At 41.0% G+C, this 20,778-nt stretch overlaps 1 protein-coding gene across 17 annotated transcripts in view; it reads right to left on the reverse strand.

Moving 5' to 3' along the window:
• ano10a (anoctamin 10a) overlaps nucleotides 1-20,778 on the reverse strand; it is a 97,430-nt gene that overhangs the window by 61,328 nt on the left and 15,324 nt on the right. For 16 of the 17 annotated variants that reach the window (XR_015087905.1, XR_015087902.1, XR_015087904.1 and 13 more), the window contains 2 exons: nucleotides 13,300-13,497; nucleotides 4,520-4,654 (listed from right to left, as the gene is read on the reverse strand). Coding sequence is in view for 10 of the 17 variants with exons in the window: in XM_086038611.1 (XP_085894737.1) it covers nucleotides 4,520-4,654; nucleotides 13,300-13,497 (333 nt within the window). In the remaining 7 variants the exon portion in view is untranslated. The remainder of the gene's footprint in view (nucleotides 1-4,519; nucleotides 4,655-13,299; nucleotides 13,498-20,778) is intronic. The other variant, XM_086038606.1, reaches the window with a different exon arrangement.

Raw genomic sequence — 20,778 nt, forward strand, 5'->3', positions numbered from 1 at the left:
GTCACCTGCAGAAGTTCTCTGACGACTCTGCGATTGTCGGCCTCATCACAGGCGGAGATGATCGGGAGTACAGAGAACTTACTCAGGGTTTTGTGGACTGGTGCCAGCAGAACCGCCTCCTGATCAATGCGGGGAAATCCAAAGAAATGGTGGTGGATTTCGGTAGGCGCCAGCACTCTTCACCTGCACCAGTGAATATCCGGGGAACAGATGTTGAGAGAGTCTCAACTTACAAGTACCTGGGTGTTCATCTGAACAATAAACTGGACTGGTGCGACAACACAGACGCCCTCTATAGGAAGAGTCAGAGCAGACTCTTCCTACTCAGGAGACTGAGGTCTTTTGGGGTTCAGGGGACACTCCTCAGGAACTTTTATGACTCGGTGGTTGCATCGGTCATCTTCCAGGGAGTGGTCACCTGGGCAGGCGGCGTCTCGGCCCGGGACAAGAAGCGGCTGGACAAACTGGTCAAGAGGGCCGGCTCTGTCCTGGGCTGCTCCCTGGACTCTGTGGACTCGGTGGGGGACAGGAGAGTGTTGGCCAAGCTGTCATCAATGCTGGGCAACCCGGACCACCCCCTCCAGGGCACCCTAACAGCACTCCACAGCACCTTCAGTGACAGACTGTTACACCCTCGCTGTGCAAAGGAGAGATTCCGCCGTTCCTTCTTGCCTGCTGCTGTCAGACTCTTTAACAAGAACATTGTGTAGTCTCTACAAACTGGCGGACATTAGTGCAATTGTGCAGTCCTGCATCTGAGCTCGTATCGTGCAATACCCAATATTCCCCACTACTGTAATACCGTGCAATACTCAACATTCCCCACTACTGTTAGTCTAGTTTTATTTTTATCCAATGCTGTTCCTTACATTTCACTACAGCACTGCAGCACTGTCACTTAGAGTATTTTTTCCTCTGTACTATGTACAGGCCGAAATGAGTGTTCCTCATATTTTTTATGTAGATGTAGGTTGGTGTGTATACACATGTGTATATACACATGTTACTGCGTATATCTACATAGGTTTGATTCTAAATGTTTGCCGTCAATGTTATACATTAATGGCCACATTATGCCGCCGCCCCTGTGTGACCTATATCTTTGCTACTGTAACAATGAAAATTTCCCCACTGTGGGATCAATAAAGGCATTCTTATCTTATCTTCTTATCTTATCTTTATCATGGTATTGACATCACAGTATATGAATTGCAATATTGTGTTGAAAGCTCACACACCCTAAAAACATTTGGGTTAAAAATAATTTAAGAAAAAAGGTCCAATCCAATAATTGGGTCAATTTAACCCACCTTCTTGTGTTGCTTTGTAGTAAACAGCCCCATTTTTTGGTGGTTTGGTACAAAGCTACCCATTTTTGGGGTTGTTTTCTGCAGAAGCAACCCAGAAAGTTGGTTCAAATTGACTCAAGTAGTGGATTGGTCCATGTTGACCCCAAATTGTGTTATTTTTAGGGCCATGCAAACTTTCTCACGCTCCACCCTGCTCGAAGCTCTTGTCCCTACTCGTCTCTCTTGAATCGCTCTCTGGTTGGAAACCCCTGAAAACTCTCTTGAAAACTACTTGTCGCTCTCTGAAACTTTGGCTTTCTAACTCTGCTCTTCAATCAGCCGTTTTCTGACCTGTCCCAGGTTCCTGAACGTTTTTCTCTTTTTGTTATTTTTCTCGTTTTTTTTTGCTTTTTACTGTTTTGAGGGTAGCCCCGCAACCTGAAACCAACCGTGGTGCTTGTGGCGACCTTCAATTTTTGGCCCGGCACAGTTGTTCTAGCACACACCAGCAGCCCCCAAAAAAACCCTGCGAGCATCTGCACCCTCAAATAGGTGCGCCACTCCCCAAACAGTGGCCACAGCATGCATACCGTCAGAGCCGACCCGCTGTCACGACCAGTGTCCCGGCGCTCTATACGGGTAGCCCAACTTGGTCTCAACGACACAGCGTGTTGAGCCCCAGAGCCTCCAGGGCCTTTCCAATTATTATTCTTTGGTTGAACTTTTACTTTTTGGACATGACTTTTTTCTTCCATCTCTTGGCTCCCTGGGACGTCACTCTGACCGCTGCAGGCCTTTTCCCTCCATGTTTAAGTGGCAACCGACCAACAGCCGTAAGTGCAGCTTAAAATTTCCTGAAGTGCATATAATTGGTGCATAATTTAATTGGGAATCAAACAGAGCTTTGCACAAGTCAGTTAACCTTAACTCGGTGCGCCAGTTCATCTTTCATCACACACGCACACCTTCTCATTTCCCCATTTTCCCTTACCTCCCAATCTTTTGATATTTGTTTTTCTTCTTCCCTTATTTAGGCTTGCCTTAGGGTAGGATATTGTTATGTTTCTGACCATTGTGGTATGTATTGTATAGGTTTCAATAGCTGTCGAAAATAAATCATTGTCATATACAGAAATCTAGTGTGAATTAAGTAAATTTGCCGTCATCGCAACATAATGGACCGATCACGGGACAGAATGTGCGCGGAGTCATAGACGCAGCTTCTGACATGTGCGCGGCATGTTTTACAGACTTGTCGCCAACATGTCTCACAGCACGGTTACGTGATGCCATGCGGAAGTTGTCATCCGCGCCGACGCGGGAGTATAAAGAGGCCTAAAGAAGCCTTTCGCCAAGGAGGTTGAGATGAACTTTGGCCGCCTTGCGACCACGTCACACGCATGAGGGCCGATTAGTGGGCCGTACTAAAATCCACTTCCGCCCTTGCTTAGTCCACCCATTTTTTTCCAAATGTGTCACCTCCCGTCCTCCGCCCCGAAAATGGGTGTCCGTCCAAGATGGAGGGACGGACTGTTCTGCCCCCGGGACGGAGTACCCAGTTCTGCAAACCACAGTGCACGACTGCAGTGATGACTAAAATCAGCAAGATGTATGAAATAGATCTTTGTACAAGTCAATTAACCTTAAATCGGTGCACATTTCACCTTTCATCACACACGCACACACACCCATACCTTCTCATTTCCCTATTTTCCCTTACCTCCCAATCTTTTCATATTTGTTTTTCTTCTTCACTTATTTAGGCTTGCCTCAGGGTAGCATTTTGTTGTTATGTTTCTGTTTCTAACCATTGTATTATGTCTCGAATAGGTTCCAAAAGCTGTAGAAAATAAATCATTGTCATCTACAGAAATCTAGTGTGAATTGTGTGTGTTTGAATCAAAGTGTCAATCACTAATCTGGTGGATCGGATTTATATATTTTTAATGTATCTCCTTCACATATTAAGACTGAATTACGAGGACTTTTTCTGTCCGTTTTGTCCTAAGAATCAATGCAAAACACGTGTGGTGCCCCTAGCGGTGATTGAGACTTAGTGCAGGCTTTAACTCTCGAATCGCCGTCCATTTATTAAATAATATTTAATACCAGTTTTGCTACACATCCACCGTATGACAAGTGACTGGCCGTGATACGCACAAGCAAACAAACAAACTGTGACAAAAAGGAAACAGCAGTACTTCAGCTGCTCTCCGGTGGAGCTATGATATGGAGGAAAGAGATTGGTTGAGCTGTGGCAGCAGTGTCCATGCCCCTTTGATGTGGAAAAACATGTTTAGCAGGTACAAATGTGGTTGTATCTTTTAGTTCATTGATACAGTATCAGCATTGTGGCACGTTCAGTCATACATTTGTGCTGAGGTTATTTTTATGCCACTAGGTGGTATTAGCATATGTATGGAACCTTGTAGATATTGAATTCATATTTTTAATATGCACACTTGATTTTGATTTTGGCAGCATTATTTCTAAGGACCTGCTTTGTGATTTGTGTTTGTTTTTTTTATTTAATTGAAAGTTGACATGGTGCCAGTAAACAAGTTTGTTACCTCAAGTTCTTTTGAAAGAATAGACCGTTCATATTGCTCTCCCCTCCATCCAGGAACGGGTCCATAGTCTTTTTATTTATTAATTTATTACAATTCTTGAGCAGAGAACAATATAAATCAACTCCTAATGTCTAATATGGCAGTTTAGGATTCAAGAACATAATTTAACGCAATTTTGTAAGTGGTACAACCAGGACATTTATTGGTACGAAAGTGGACCCACACACACACGGGCACGGGCACGGGCACACACACACACCAAACCGTAGTGGGGTGGCATGGCTCATTGGTAGAGTGGTCGTTTCCCAACCCGGTGGTTGTAGGTTCGATCCCCGGCCATGGTGACCATGTCAAACTATCCTTGAGCAAGATACTGAACCCCCAGGTGCTCCTGATGCTGCATCATCAGTAGGTAGATGAGGTACACTGTAAAGCGCTTTGAGTACCCAAGGTAGAAGAGCGCTATATAAGTGATAGCCCATTTAGCCCATTTACACCCACGCACACACATGCACAAACACACATTTCAGCAGACTGACACTCTTTTGTTTTATTCCAGTGGGTGAAGTTGAATTTCAACAAGTGTATTACCGGTAGTTAATTTTGAATAGAAATGTTAAACTTAGTTTTGTATAGGATTGGTAATTGATACTGACTTACTGATAGATTTCCCTGGGTACAACTTAGCTTGCGTGTATCCTGGAACATGAGTCTCATCTTTAGCTCGTAACGTCTCCAACTCATGTTTAATGATGTACTGGCACTCCGCCATGCTGAGGAAGCCATCACCATCCCCTACGAAACAAAATGGCAAGAGGCAAGTTAACATTAATACAATTCAAAACAAACATGCCAGAAAAAAAAGGAAAGCTTGAGGCAATACTAGAAGCCATACGATGATTAATAAAATAATTAGCATTGGTGGATAAAGATTTCCATCCATTATCTCTACTGGTTATCCCCACAAGGGTCGCGGGCGTGCTGGAGCCTATCCCAGCTGTCAACGGGCAGTAGGCGGGGGACACCCTGGATTGGTTGCCAGCCAATCGCAGTGGATAAAGATTTGTTTCATACATTAACACTTCTACTTAAAGCAGGAACATTTTTGCCTCAAACAATCCCAAATCAATCCAACCCTTAGCTCCACCCTTCCTTTTTGTACATACAGTTGAAGATGTATGGCTGTCCAAACTATAATAGGTAAGTGTAGGGGAAGGACAAGATAGTATTCTTAATAAAGATGTTTGAGAGATACAGTATATTTAAATAAAGGGATATGCCAGAATACATTGCAAATCACTGGCAAAATGGATGAAAAGTTGACAAAGGATGCTTAATAGAATAACACCTTTTCAATTCACAGTCAGTTATTCCACAGGTTGAGTCCTTTTACTGAGATACATCTCTGTTTGACATTAGTTCTGGTTTTCACTTTTCCAAACATTAATGTTCATCTTAGTTCAGAATAACTATAACTCTGTTGAAAGAGCTTTTGAAAACAATAATGAAGTACATTATTAGTTACCGTATTTTCCCGACTATAAACCACTACTGTTTTCCCTAGGTTTTGAACCATGCGGTTTGTATAAAGCTATTCTGTGGATTTTTCTCCCACCGCTGGGGGCACTCTACCGGTAATTAGAATCAAAACAAAGGAAAAAATCAATGCAAAGAAGAATACGCTACTTTTTCTTTAGCAGATAGAACACGGATGACAAATTACAAACAATTATTTTCAAATCTTCGCATCTTCATCATGGAAACCACACGATGAAGTTCATATGATGCAAGTTTTAAATTGAAGGCTATCTTGCTATCCAGGAAGGAAACCGCGCTGCTGCGTGCAAGCTTAGCATCAATGAATTTATGGTGAGACGTTGGATGTGGCAGCAGGAAGTGAAATGAAGATAAGTGCTGGTTATTTTCCGTTTTAATAAGCAAAGTAGATGCCGTGTTAAAAAGGCACTGTTAGGAGAGAATCTGTTCAGGTACAGACATGTACATTGAAAGTTGAAAATCGTTATGGAAATGGAGTAACTATCTAATTTTTCAACATAGAAGAAGATGACTTCATGGGTTTCAGTGAAGATGATTAAAGTGACTTGTGATTTCAGACACAGGAGAAATGAAGAAAAATAAATACTGGTAATTTTCTCTTGGTTCTGTTCCGTTTTAATCAGCAAAGTTTCTGCCAGGTTAAAAGGCACTGTTAGGAAAGAATCTGTTCAGGTACATACATACAATACAAGTATATTTACAGTTCAAAATCATCTTGTAAATGCAGTAAATATATTTTTCAACATAGACTGGTGCCTCTTGTGGACAGGTGTGGATAGGTGTGGTTTATATTTTTTTTCATTTTTTTTTCAAATAGAATGGATGCCGTTTATATAAAGTTGCGGCTTATAGTCGAGAAAATTTGGTACTTTAAAAAGGAACTGAACAGTTTTAAAGTCCACCAGCTCACATAATTTAAGGATATGTGATTTTGCAAAGATTATTAATGGGTGCACCAAACCCAGCATTTAACTCTGTCCCTCCTCCCTCACCTCCTGTTTATCTTAAATCAATGCTTGGCTCACTTATAACTTCATGAAGCTCAACAGTGACAAAACAGAAGTTCTTCTTTTTGGTACAAAATCAATAATATCCAAAGTTGGCAGTTTTCCCATCTCTGTTGGCCACTCCCTGGTTTCCCCTTCCCCTCTAGTCAATAGTCTGTGTGTCATCCCCGCACTGTCATTCCAGAAGCATATCAATAACATAAACCAGTCAGCCTACTTCCCCCTGTGCAACATCAGTCAACTCCACCCCTTCCTTTCCCCTTCAATTGCTTCTATCATTTCTTCACAAACATTTTTTAAAAATCTGATGGCCGATAATAAATCAATTCAAAACAGTGTTAACTTCAAGGAAGTATTGTATGTAAGTGTGTATATGTGTGTGCATGTGGGGGCGTGCATGGGTGAATGTGTGCATGTGTGTGTTTGAAAGGGCTGCGGGGCTGTTTATGTGAGTTGAATCCAATGCTCTTGTTTTCAATTAAAGGGGAAGTCAACACAAACTATTTGTTTCCAAGAATATGTTCAATATGTTCAATAGCCAATATGTTCCCACTAGTTGAAATAAGGCATTCTGATTAATACAGCGTCTGTGTTATACGAGTTAAGCAGCAAAATCTAGCCATCTCAGGGGGTGGCCATTTTGTCACTTCTGTTGACTGAAAATGACATCACAGTTGCCCAGGGCTCAGATAATGACCAATCATGGCCCAGCTTCAGAAAACAGGTGAGCTGTGATTGGTCGTTACCTGAGCAACTGTGATGTCATTTTCAGTCGGCAAAAGTGACAAAATGGCCGCCCCCCAGCAATGGCTAAAATCGGATGGATTAACTCTTATTCCATAAACGCAATATTTATCAGAATGCCTTGTTTCAACTATTGGGTCTGCATAGAACATGTTCTTGATTTTTTTTTTTTATAAATATATGCATAAGAAAATCAATCCTCATATTCATGTTAAGGGTATTATCATGTTAAAGGGTATTAAAATGCGATAAAATAATGGAACAGAAAATTCAATGGATTTTTTTATGAATAAAATGTGCAATCAACTAGAGCTAACTATGGAAAAAATCTGATTAATCATGATTAAATATTTTAATCGCTTGACAGCACCATTTTTACCCATAATTTTATATTGTGATATAAACCGTGACCGTGACGGGATGCACTTGATACTGTAATATGAATTTGGGCCATATCACCCAGACCCACACCTGCCAAAAGGACAGAAAGACACAGACTTTTGTAGGTTTTATGATGATGATTAAAACAACACAAATAAAAATGTAACACTGGTATGGTAACTCCATCCCACAGGGTCTGCGCCTGTGGGGATATGGCCCATAGATGCTGTGGTTTCCCTTATTTTCATTCATGACAGGTGGCAATCCTAAACTTGACCAATGATTTATTATTTTTTTTTTTTTATATGCGGAGCAATCAGCGTTACGGGCATAACGAGATGTTGTTCAGTGAGTTCGGTAATAAAATACGGACAATCCATAACAGTTTGCAGCTCTGAAAATTATTGTTATCTAGTAATGTGTATAATCTTATCTAAAATACAGGCTTATACATTGATTTTTTTCATATTAAACGTTTGGTGTCAAACCCAAAAGTTTTCAGGTTAAAGCAAAATATCATGAATTGGCCTGATTATACTGGAAATGCAGTATAAATTAGTTTCATATGAGTCCCCTCTTTGTTGTTAAGTTTCCTACGTCAGCTGCCACGTCAGCACTTCCCACAAATGAGTCCACATTGAAAAGGGAAAGGTCGTTCAGGTTTACATTTTATATTTTACATACAGGATACATTTTGATCACTTAAGATTTACTCAGCATAATTCTAAGATGACAACTGTTTACATCAGATTGGACTGCAACTGACAGCGTGGGAAAAATCAGGCCTCTCCACTCCTGCCGAAAACTTCATTCATCGGCACAAACAGCTACAGCTACAACTACCAGCACCAACCAGACGTAAATATGCCAGGACTTACCCCTCGAACGACCAAAAACCACTGCGTCTTCCTGACCCAGACCATCGTTGAGCTCGAAGGATGGATCTCAACGCTTTACAAAATCCAGGATGAAGAGATGTCCCTAAACTCCCTGGTCATGATTGGCGCAGCTCCAACTGTTTTACCCACCGCCGACTTGGACTCCAACAATCCCGTCCAACCCCTCAAAGACGACCGTAAGCGCAAACTGGGAGCCAAACCCCCAAAAACGAAAAGCTCTACCCCCGATCAAGACTGGCAAACTGTTAATGGAAATAAGTCAAAGAAATCCCCTCCTTTTTACAATACTTTCTCCTCCCACTAACTTCAGCTTTTCAACCACATCTCCATCTTTCATAAACATGAATTTCCTCCGCTGAATCCTGACCCCCATTACGAGGTGGGCGATTAGGAACCGAGAGCCAACCAGCCACTTTCTCCAGTGCTTGGCTGCCTATCCGCCCAGGACTCACTACTGGCGGTCAGGTCTGGGTCCCCCTGGCGACTCCATCTCGTTCACCTGATGTGATTTCACCGTCATGGTCGCTCCAATCGATTTTATTGTATCTTAATTTATCGTCCACCTGGTATTAGTGTTGTTCAGATACCAATACTGGTATCTGGAGGGGTCCCAATGCGGCATTAAAAACGCTGGTATCCGCATCAGCGAGTACTAACAAATGAACCGCTGATGCCTGGTATCGATACTGATATCATTCTTTGAACGCACCGCGCATATTTGAGAGACACTCCCGGAAGGAAAATAAGAAGAACAGCCTTTTTCATTGTTAGTGTTATTGGTCATCGGTCTAGTTTGGTGAAAAAAGGCCCCTTTTAGGACACCTGTCCACTACGTTGCCACATTGGAGGCAGTTGCTTGGGGGTACTGTAATGCTGTCATGAGCCTGGAGTCTTGCAAATTACTTTGTGTCCCGATGGGGAAAGCATGATAGCAAAGGTATGTACAGTACATTGCTTGACATAGTGTAAAACGTCATTCATGAAATGGTTTGTGTCTGGATAAACTCGTCTTTCTGTGTGCTGTCGAAGCCTTTCAAGCTAGCGCAAGCTTGCTAACTGCTAACAAAGAGACGCATTTGTTTACAACTCATCGCTCAGCAGACATCAACTAGACTGAGTATAAAGTGTTGGGATTGAGTGAAAATGTGTGCAAGATCGACAAAAAATGTTCTATAATGTTCCATCAACAGATAAAATTTGTACACCTATATCATTAACAGATTAATGTTGAACGGCAATGCGAAATAAACCTTGAATGGGTATGCAAACAGGTAAGCATCACGTCTGCCTCAAATTTACAATCAAAGGTTAATCTTATGATCCACTGCAGATGAAAACAGTAACTGATATAAAGTGATCACAGCATATCCTTGTATTTTGTGATGGTGTTAAGTGGTCACGAAGATTTGACAGCCATTGCACGTCTTCTTTCAAACAACTTCTTTGTTTTGAATCACTGCCAGTATGACAAAATAAAATATCTAATTAATGTGTTTTTCAAACTGTGTGCACACCTGAGTGTGCCGCGGGAAATTATCTCATTTGTGTGCATGTGCGGTCTAGCGCCTGGCAGCGTATCATGTCTTTACTACATTGCAGTACTCTTCCATACCAGCAGGCAGCAGCAGCAGGTAGCTAATTGTCAGGGGTGCACATAACTGGTACACAGGTACGCATGCACAACAAATCATTGACGCGTAACGTCCTGTGAGTCACGACACGCCTTTGCATACCTGTACACAATGGTGCAACAGATCATCTTTGATTCGTGAGCTGTACGGATCAAGCATCACGGTTCGGGCCGGGCGCGATCCGCAGAATGGTTGGTGAATTAAAAACTGTCCGCATTCACTGTAATAGCAGCAGAGAAAGTTGAAAACCCTCATGGCTCACATGGTATGAGAGCGCTTTGCAAACAGTCAACGAACACACCACCTCCGCAAAGGCCAACTTAAAAATAAAGCTTACCAAATAATACATTGCGTCATTGATGCCAACGCAATAGCCTTAGTAGACTTTTACTTTGAAGTTGATCTCCGTGGTGGCGTAACAGATAACTTGACTTCCTTTTTCGACATCTCACTCTCAGTTTGCCTCACCTAAATCAACACAACGCCATCCCGAAGTCATATTCAGTCGCTAATTTAGGACGCTAACAAACTATGATACGGCACAAGTCTCCGGCGTTAGTGGCTAGCAGCTATCATCATTAGCAACAAGTGCCTGAATGGCACTTGGCTTGACAGCTTGGTTTACTTGCTTACTTTTTTTTTTTTTTTCAATATTGTGGAGATTATTTTGTAATGCGCTGTCCATGTGTAAAGGAAGGTGCCTTAAATTGCACTTCAATGTATTTTTCATTATGAATAAAATAAAATAAAACCTTATCTTCATTTATTTTATAAAAACACTTTTGCTCAAATCATTTTAAGAAAAACATTCAGCTCAACATTTCTGGCAGAATTCCTTGTTATTTTATACACTGTTCCATGTATAAAATAAGAATGTTCTTATTTCATACATGGTACAGTGTATAAAATAACAAGGTATCCTGCCTTATATTGCGTTCTTAAATCCTAATTGGCCATATTAGACATTAGCAGTTTTTTTTAATGGGCAACAATGTTTTGTAAATGATCTTTTTAAATTTTTATTTTTTGCTGATCCGAAACACAATCCGATCCGTAACTCAAAATCTGTGCCCAATCTGAACCGTGACTTATGTGATCCGTTGAACCACATAGTGATTACGAAAGTCAACCTCCTGGTACTCATGTGAGTAACCAATGAAAAAAATTATGTGCACCCCTGCTAATTGTCTTTGTCCGCCCGGATTCCTAAAGGCTCTGGATGTTGTGATGCTGTCATGGTTGACACGCCTCTACAACGTCGCGTGGACATCGGGGACAGTGCCCCTGGATTGGCAGACCGGGGTGGTGGTCTCCCTTTTTAAGAAGGGGGACCGGAGGGTGTGTTCCAATTACAGAGTAATCACACTCTTCAGTCTCCCTGGTAAGGTCTATTCAGGGGTGCTGGAGAGAAGGGTCCGTTGGGAGGTCGAATCTCGGATTCAGAAGGAGCAATGTGGTTTTCGTCCCGGCCGTGAAACATGTGGACCAGCTTTACACGGTCAGCAGGGTCCTCGAGGGTGCATGGGAATTCGCCCAAGCAGTCTACATGTGTTTTGTGGACTTGGAGAAGGCGTTCGATCGTGTCCCTCTGGGACTGAGTCCCCTTACAAGGGCTGTTCGGTCCCTGTACCACTGATGTCAGAGATTGGTTCGCATTGCCAGTAGTGATTCAGATTCGTTTCCAGTGAGGGTTGGATGTATGTTGTATTGTATGTATGGACAGAATTTCTAGGCACAGCCGAGGTGTCGAGGGAGTCCAGTTTGGTGGCCTCAGTATTGCATCTGTGCTTTTTGTGGATTAAGTGGTACTGTTGCTTCTTCAAGCCGCAATCTCTAACCATCACTGGAGAGGTTCGCAGCAGAGTGTGAAGCGGTTGGAATGAAAATCAGCACCTCCAAATCTGAGACCATGGTCCTGAGTCGGAAAAGGGTGGCGTGCCCTCTCCTGGTCGGGGATGAGAATCTACCCCAAGTGGAGGAGTTCAAGTATCTTGGAGTCTTGTTTGCGAGTGAGGGTAGGATGGAATGGGAGATCGACAGGCGGATCGGCGCATCTGCTTTGATGCGGACTCTATATCGGTCTGTCGTGGTGAAGAAGGAGCTGAGTCAAAAGGCGAAGCTCTTGATGTACCGGTCGATCTACATTCCTACTCTCACCTATGGTCATGAGCTGTGGGTCATGACCGAAAGAACAAGATCTCGGACACAAGTGGCCTAAATGGGTTTTCTCTGGAGGGTGTCTGGGCTCTCCCTTAGAGATAGGATGAGAAGTTCGGCCTTCTGGAAGGGACTCAGAGTCGAGCTGCTGCTCCTCCACGTTGAAGGAGCCAGCTGAGGTGGCTCGGGCATCTGATTAGGATGCCTCCTGGACGCCTCCCTGGTGAGGTGTTCCGGGAATGTCCAACCGGCAGGAGGCCCCGAGGACAACCTAGGACACGCTTGAGAGGCTTGCCTGGGAACGCCTTGGGATCCCTCTGGAAGAGCTGGAAGACGTGGCTGGGGAGAGGGAAGTCTGGGCTTCCCTACTGATGCTGCTGCCTCCGCAACCCGACCTCATGTAAGCGGTAGACAATGAATGGATGGATGCACTAGCAGCCGGTTAATTTTAAGATTCGATCCAAAATTTTAACGATCACTTACAGAGCCCTCCATGGTCAAGCACCTGCATATTTAGTAGATCTTGTGTCTATTCACTGTCCTGTCAGGTCAATGCGGTCTGCTGACCGCCTTCTATTGGTTGTACCTCGTACAAAATGTTAAATCCAAAGGTGACAGAGCCTTTGAGTTGGTTGTTACTAAATGGTGGAATGCACTTCCGTACGAAGTGAGAGCTGCCCCTTCTTTGAATATTTTTAAAAGGCAATAAAAACATCTCTTTTGGTGTGCGTTGCAGTAATATTTAATTGCATTATTTCTCTATTTTACTACTTTTTTTGTTTTGTTTTTTTAAATTATATTTTATGCTTATGTTTGATTGTATTGTTGTATTTTAACTTTGAGTAGCACTTTGCAAATCCCTCTCTGTGAGAACTGCTTTTTAAATAAATTTTACTTACTTTACTTACTGTGTTTTGTGTAACGCTGTGTTTTACTATTGTTCATTAGTATTTGCATAAGTATTCTAAAAACTGACTTGAAACCAAACAATAAAACTAAAAACATCCTTCGGGGTAATAGGGTCACAAGAAACAAAAACAGCATTTACTCATCCTTGATGTTACCGTGAAATTCTTTAAAGTTGTGGCTGTTGATGCATGTAAAACTCCTCATTGATCCATCACTGAACTCCTTGAAGAGACCCAAATCTTCAGCACCAGAGAGTAGTCTTTGCCAGGAGGCTGCCACAAGAAAAATGTTGGGGTTTTCTTTCTCTTCAACCACACCTTCAGAGCGCAGCTGATTCACAAGCAGTTCAGCACCTGATTCACCATATAAAGCAGAACATAGAGTTAATAGATAAATAAATGATTATTTATAGGGTTAGGGTTAGTACACAATAGTAATACATGCCCGCAATCCTCGTGAGGATAGGCAGCTTGGATAAGAAAAATGCAACATTGTCAACAGAGTATAGTCTCTAAAAAGGGCTCACTCAAACTGTTCAGACATCATCATGAAAGTTTGAACTATTGTGACATTTTGAAGTTTAAATTGTTGCACAGAATGATTGCCGTATTTTCTGGGCTACAAGGTGCATCGCTATATAAGCCGCACCCAGCTCTATTTTTTTTTAATTTTTGGGAAAAAACGTATATAAGCCCCACCTTTATATCAGCCGCACCTATCTATGTTGAAAACTTTTATATTTACTGCATTTCCAGAACGATTATGAACTGTAAATGTACATGTATGTACCTGAGCAGATTCGTTCCTAACAGTGCCTTTTAACACTGCAGCAACGTTGCTGATTAAAACGGAACAAAACCAAGAGAAAATAAACAGTACTTATCGTCATTTCACTGCCGGCTGCCACTCCAGTTTGTCAGCTAATGTCCACCAGACTCCACCAGCTATTGTTCTACTACATTCTACATATGCACCTGTCTTGTTTTATGTTAATAAAATCAGCCAATCTAACACACAACGTGCTGCCAACTGTACTAAATCAACAATAGCATTTCACATCGAAACAACAGAACATACTAACACGAGCCAATTGCATTCATATGCACTACAGGGACTTCTCTGAAAACATAAAATCAAATAATTACACCACCTAATGCAATAACCTAGTGCATAGCGCCCTCACCTGTTGAACTCCTCCACCTGCACTCACATCCAGTTAATGGCAAATGTATTGTATTGAATTGTACTGTAATTCGAGTTAGAGCGCCTCCAGCGGCGAAGAAAAACACACAGAATAGCCGCACCGGACTATAAGCCGCATGGCTCAAAACCTAGGAAAAAAGTCGCGGCTTATAGTCCGGAAAATACGGTATACAGTAAGTATTCCCGCCTACGGACATCTGCCAAACGAAAATTCCCTCACCCCGAGAAACAATGTATGTTCCGGTATCCGGAACCCGGAACCAATAGTAAAGCCCGCAGTAGCGCAAACTCCAGCAGTCCCCGCTCTATACTAAAGAAAAACTTTGACCGCTCCGAAATCATTAGATCAAACGGAAATTCCCTCACTCTGGAAAAAAATACGTATGCATTACATTTTCTACTACTATATTATATTAACGATCAATTCTTACAACGATCCGGCATTGTAGCCGGAACCCGGAAGCCATAGCAAAGCCCGCAGTCGCGCAAACTCAAGCAGTTCCCACTCAATACTATGGAAAAACCGCCATCATCGGATCCAAATCGGCGACATGTAAGTTACTTCTTTGGCATGCGTTTTGGTGGAATTGCAACACATTTAAAATGTATTCATTTACATTTTCGTCTGTAGCTAATGGCGTCCAAACGAAGAAGAACGGTAATGACCGTGGAAGAGAGAGTGCAATGTATTAAGCGAAGCGCGACACAAAGTAAAAAACATTCAGGAGACACTTAGAGTCAGAAAAACTCAAATCTACGAGACTTTTAAAAACAACGAATCAATTCTGGCTCAGTACGACTCCAGCAGTTTGCCTGCTCAAAGGAAATTGCTTGCAGCTCGACGGACGAAGTACAATGGCGTAAATAAATGAACGTGTCCTTTTGTATGCACAAGAATCACCAGACATCAGTGATGATCAACAAAACTGTATGATACGCAGACAAACATTTTCATACAGCAAAGAATGAAGCCAACACAACAACCCAAAATAGACACATTTGAGAAACATTAAATAAAACACAGTATGGGTTACCCTAGTTAAGTACAGTACTGTACTGCATTGGTGTTACAGTATTTTTTTCAACAGTATTTGGACCATGTTTGTTATACTGTACTGTATTTTGTTCATTTACCTGTAATTTATAGTGCAGTTTTTAATAAAATGTTTATTATTATTATATTGCGTGTGTTGTTAACTTGTTACACATGTATTTTGTTAACATACTTGCACGTTTATACAGGACATGTACCGTAGTCGTTTCCCACACTAGGAAATTCGGTTATAAGAAAAGATTGGACAATGCAAATATGATTCCTTATTAGAGAATACTTACTGTATACACACATGCATATGCACACATGTATATATACACACATGTATATATACACACATGCATATGCACACATGTATATATACACACATGCATATGCACACATGTATATATACACACATGCATATGCACACATGTATATATACACACATGCATATGCACACATGTATATATACACACATGCATATGCACACATGTATATATACACACATGCATATGCACACATGTATATATACACACATGCATATGCACACATGTATATATACACACATGCATATGCACACATGTATATATACACACATGCATATGCACACATGTATATATACACACAAGCATATGCACACATGTATATATACACACAAGCATATGCACACATGTATATATACACACAAGCATATGCATACATGTATATATACACACAAGCATATGCATACATGTATATATACACACAAGCATATGCATACATGTATATATACACACAAGCATATGCATACATGTATATATATACACACAAGCATATGCATGCATGTATATATATACACACAAGCATATGCATGCATGTATATATAGACACGCATATGCATACATGTATATATAGACACGCATATGCATACATGTATATATAGACACGCATATGCATACATGTATATATAGACACGCATATGCATACATGTATATATAGACACGCATATGCATACATGTATATATACTAGGGATGAGAATTTCAACTAATTTGTCCGCCGCCAAATTGTATTTGCAACTAGTCTATAAGCAAGAAAACTTGAAATTTAATACATATTGAATTCAAAGTTGAAAATGCAAATGTTTTGTTTATTTACAGCAGGGGCTATTTTAGCCCAAACATTCAGGAGAGTTTGTTAATTTAAATTCTATATTTATATTTATTTTAATAAATGTTTTCGTATTATTTTTCACAAGAGCTTTATTTTTGAGAAGTTTAAGACAATACAATAATGCAGCTGTTACTGAAAGCATCCTACTGAACACCAATTGATTGGCTAACCTTGTCTTGCTTTAGAAAGGAAATATATATGACAAACAATGCTACATTTTAAGGGCAAGCAAGGAAAGTTTATCTAATCTAAGCAATTTATGTAATCATATGGTACCTGATGAATCTGTATATACAGTAGCTGCTGCTACGCATGATGTAAGCTAAATATTAGCTAGATATGTGTGTTGAACTTGTTGCAATATTGAAATTAGACGTATTTAGCCGATTCTGACTTTGGGTCATGAGCCGCATCGAGGCCGCGTCGGCCGAATGAGCTGAGCTGGCCGGGCCGGCCCGGATTACCGACCCCGCGAAGGGCGACTGCTGCCACCGCGGTGTCCCAGCGGCCGCTTCAGCTGTGGAGATCTGTGGGAAGGGCCCGCCCCGCCCAGAGTCGCCACCGCCGATGGTAACATTTAGCTAACATTCACACAGGTAGCATACAAAAAAGTTACGGTAAAATAACTTTAAACTCACCAAAACAGTTGAAGATTGATTAAACAAGTCTTTTATTTATCCCTGACCATGTAGAATGTCTCCAAGTCTCCAAAAGTATTTATGTATTCGGTCGTAATTATGTCTTCGTCTCCTCTGCGCTCGGCTCCTTTATGTGTGTGGCTGCATGATGCAATACCCCAGCCAGAGGCAGGCAACTGCCTGTTTGTGGTTCATTCTTGTTCAACCATCGTCTGTAAGTAACTTACACAATTGTGTGTAATGAGCATGCAACATTTATATACGAGCTGAATTATGGATGATTGTGTGTTGTTGACTGAATATACTAATCGCTATCGCTAATGCTAATCGCAAATCGTGAGCATAGGCTCATCTTGTTCATGTCTATGAAAATACATGTGTATGTAATGCATAGATTGATAGTATTTTCTGTTTCTTGTGCAGTTTCACAATATAAACAGGCAACTTCGCTGCACACCTAGAGTCTGTGGAGTTTTTTGTGAATGTTTAGCTGTTTAGATAAGCTAGCTTCCTCGACTAGCAAAGCCTTAACAGTCAAAGAGTCTTTTTATCATACTATTTTAATTACTTATTTAACAAAACATTAGATTTTAACCGTTTGAATTATTCATGCATTTAATAGCTTTTAGGATTCATCTTACGTTTCTTTATGTGGGTTACAATAACATGTGAAATTATATAGAGGTCATTGTCATGGCTTGTTAGTGCTGACTTGTATTTATGATGTTTTGTCTCCCTCCGCTAGGTGTTAATAATTTCACACATAAGTTGCTCCAGAGTCTAAGTCGCACTCCCGGCCAAACTACGAAAAAAAACATGACTTATAGTCCAGAAAATACGGTACACGTGCACATACATGTATATACATGTGCGCATACATGTATATACACGTGCGCATACGCGCGCATGCATGTATATACGCGCGCATGCATGTATATACACTCGCATACATGTATAGACCTTATTTTCCGGACTCTAAGTCCCTCCGGAGTATAAGTCGCATTTTTGTAGGAAATTTATTTGATAAAATCCAACCGCAGGAACAGACATGTTATTTAAAATTCAAATGACGAACAATTTAAAATAAAAACACAATAGAGACAACAACAGGCTGAATGGTATGCTTACGTTACATTACACAACACCCCCCTCCACTGCCTGGAAGCAAAGTTGTCACCGTCGCGTAACGCTAATAAATGTTTCCATATAAATCAAAATAATAAAATTGTACACACATGTATTGAAAGAAAGTTACGGTAATGTTGCAGAGTTAGGACTGTATGTGAATTTGGCGGGATTCACCGGAGCGCCTCATCCACACAGTCACTCGAATCAAAGGGCATGACCGGACACAGTGATAGGGAACAACGTGGTTTTAAGAGCACTCCAATCCATTCCATAGAGCTCAACAACAACCCGGCGCGTACACGACGATGAAGAGGCGCGCATCGGCTGCTAACGGCTAACAGACTCGAAACATCTCTCGTTAGGACCCGTTTTAGCTGTCCAACAATATGCCCAACCTAAATCACCATAAAGAAAGGACCCACTAGCTGCCCAAAAACATGCCTGGTGTAAAACACACAAATGAAACAGTAAAACAATGCCTGTATAAACAAAGCACTAATGAGGAATTTAAAACAGGTAAGATACTTAAAACTCACCAAAACGGTTGTAAATCGATTTGATCGCTTAGAAAGTGTGTGTTATGCAAGTTACGCACGGTGTTTGTTTTCGTTCAAAAGAGTTTCCATGTTTTTTTTTTTTTTAAAGAATTTCATTGGCCGTTGAATGCGTCAATTACCATCTTAGCAAGTTTGGTTGTGACAAACAACAAAACAAAATTGACGAATCGTCCATATGCAGGGGTGGTACTATTTACGCATTTAATTTGTTCATTGGCTGTTGTTGAACTCTTGAAACGGGAAACATTTGTTTATTGGATCACGTAAGCACTCAATCAAACATAAGGTCCAGTCTATGTTTTGAATTCTCGTGTTTAAAGCCATCGAAGGATGTACATCTCAGGCTTGTTGTGGACTAACTATATTACTGGAATAATTTTACTGGACCCTTGTCGACGTAATATGATCATTGATGATGGATTATGAAATTGTGTCGGACATTTATGAGGCTGAAATGGTGAGTTCCTTATTTTTGTGTGTAAGCGATTGTTTGATTTAAATGCTCGCCGAGCCTGCAGATATGATTGTATATTATAATGTTTGGTATCATTTGAATCTGCAGAAATTCCGTTTTCTAACCATATATTCCATGCTTTGAAGTTGTTTTGTATATAGCGAATTTCCCGCGGGCACAACGCGAAAACCCACCCGTGGACTGATGGACCTGCAATAATACGTGAAATGATATACACGTAAAAATGTGTTAATAATTTCACACACAACTCGATCCAGAGTATAAGTCGCACCCCCGGCCAAACTATGAAAAAAAACGCAATTTATAGTCCGGAATATATGGTACACGCGCATACGCATACACGTGTATACACACACACACACGTGTATACACACGCACGCAAACACGTGTATACAGGTGCGAGTATACATGCGTGTATGCGCGTGTATACGCGCATATGCGCGCGTATGCATGCGCATATGCGCGCGTATGCATGCGCATATGCGCGCGTATGCATGCGCATGTGTATATGCGTGTACACACATGCGCATACGTGTATACACACACACCCACACACAGACACGCATACATGCGTATACCCACACGCATACATGCGTATACGCATGCATGCGTGCGTATACGCACGCATACATGTGTATAAACATACATGCATGTGTATTATACACTAGGCCTTTACGATATGTCGTTTGAACATCGCGATTGCGATGTGCGCATGGGGCGATAGTCACATCGTAGAATGTGCGAAATTTTAACGTGCGATATTTTAACTTTTTTTTTTTTCTTAGAACACGCAAACTTTTGTTTTGCTTAATAAAGGCAGCAAGCTACTCCATGCTCAACACAGCCCATCTCGCTCACCCGCTGTTGCTGCAACACGAGGTAGTACAACAAAGCTGTCCGACCATTTGAATCACCATCACAAGATCCTGTATGAACAGTTCAAACTTAGAAGTAGGACCCGAGGTAAAACTTACTCAAAAAACAATTACAGGCGCCTTTGCCAGCATAACACCTTATGATAAGAATACAAACAGCATCGACAAATCACGGATGCAATAACTTTTCACCTTTTCACCATTTTTGTTCTAATTTATTTCCAACTTTGCTGCAGTTTCACAAAGGTTTTTTATCGTAATGTTATATTTTTGTAAACAACTCAGGCGCTAGTACACCTGCTTTTTAATTTTTTTTTGATTCTATAGTTTAGTTTAAAGATGTTTATAACTCTGCTGCTGCTTTAGAGTTTTTTTTATTTTCTTCAATTTTTTTTATTGACTCAAGGGACTAGTGCACCTGCTCTTTTATGTTTTTTTTTTTTTTTTAATATGTTCAATATTTTGCTGCTGTTTAGATTGAAGTGTGAAATACAATATTAAATAAATAATCTATTATTGCACAGAGACATGGCCTCCGTGATCCCATTTATATACAGCAATCATCATTCACA

The sequence above is a fragment of the Filicampus tigris genome, chromosome 8 (genome assembly GCF_054856515.1).
Source record: "Filicampus tigris isolate MCC_2025a chromosome 8, RoL_Ftig_1.0, whole genome shotgun sequence".
Taxonomy (NCBI): Eukaryota; Metazoa; Chordata; class Actinopteri; order Syngnathiformes; family Syngnathidae; genus Filicampus; species Filicampus tigris.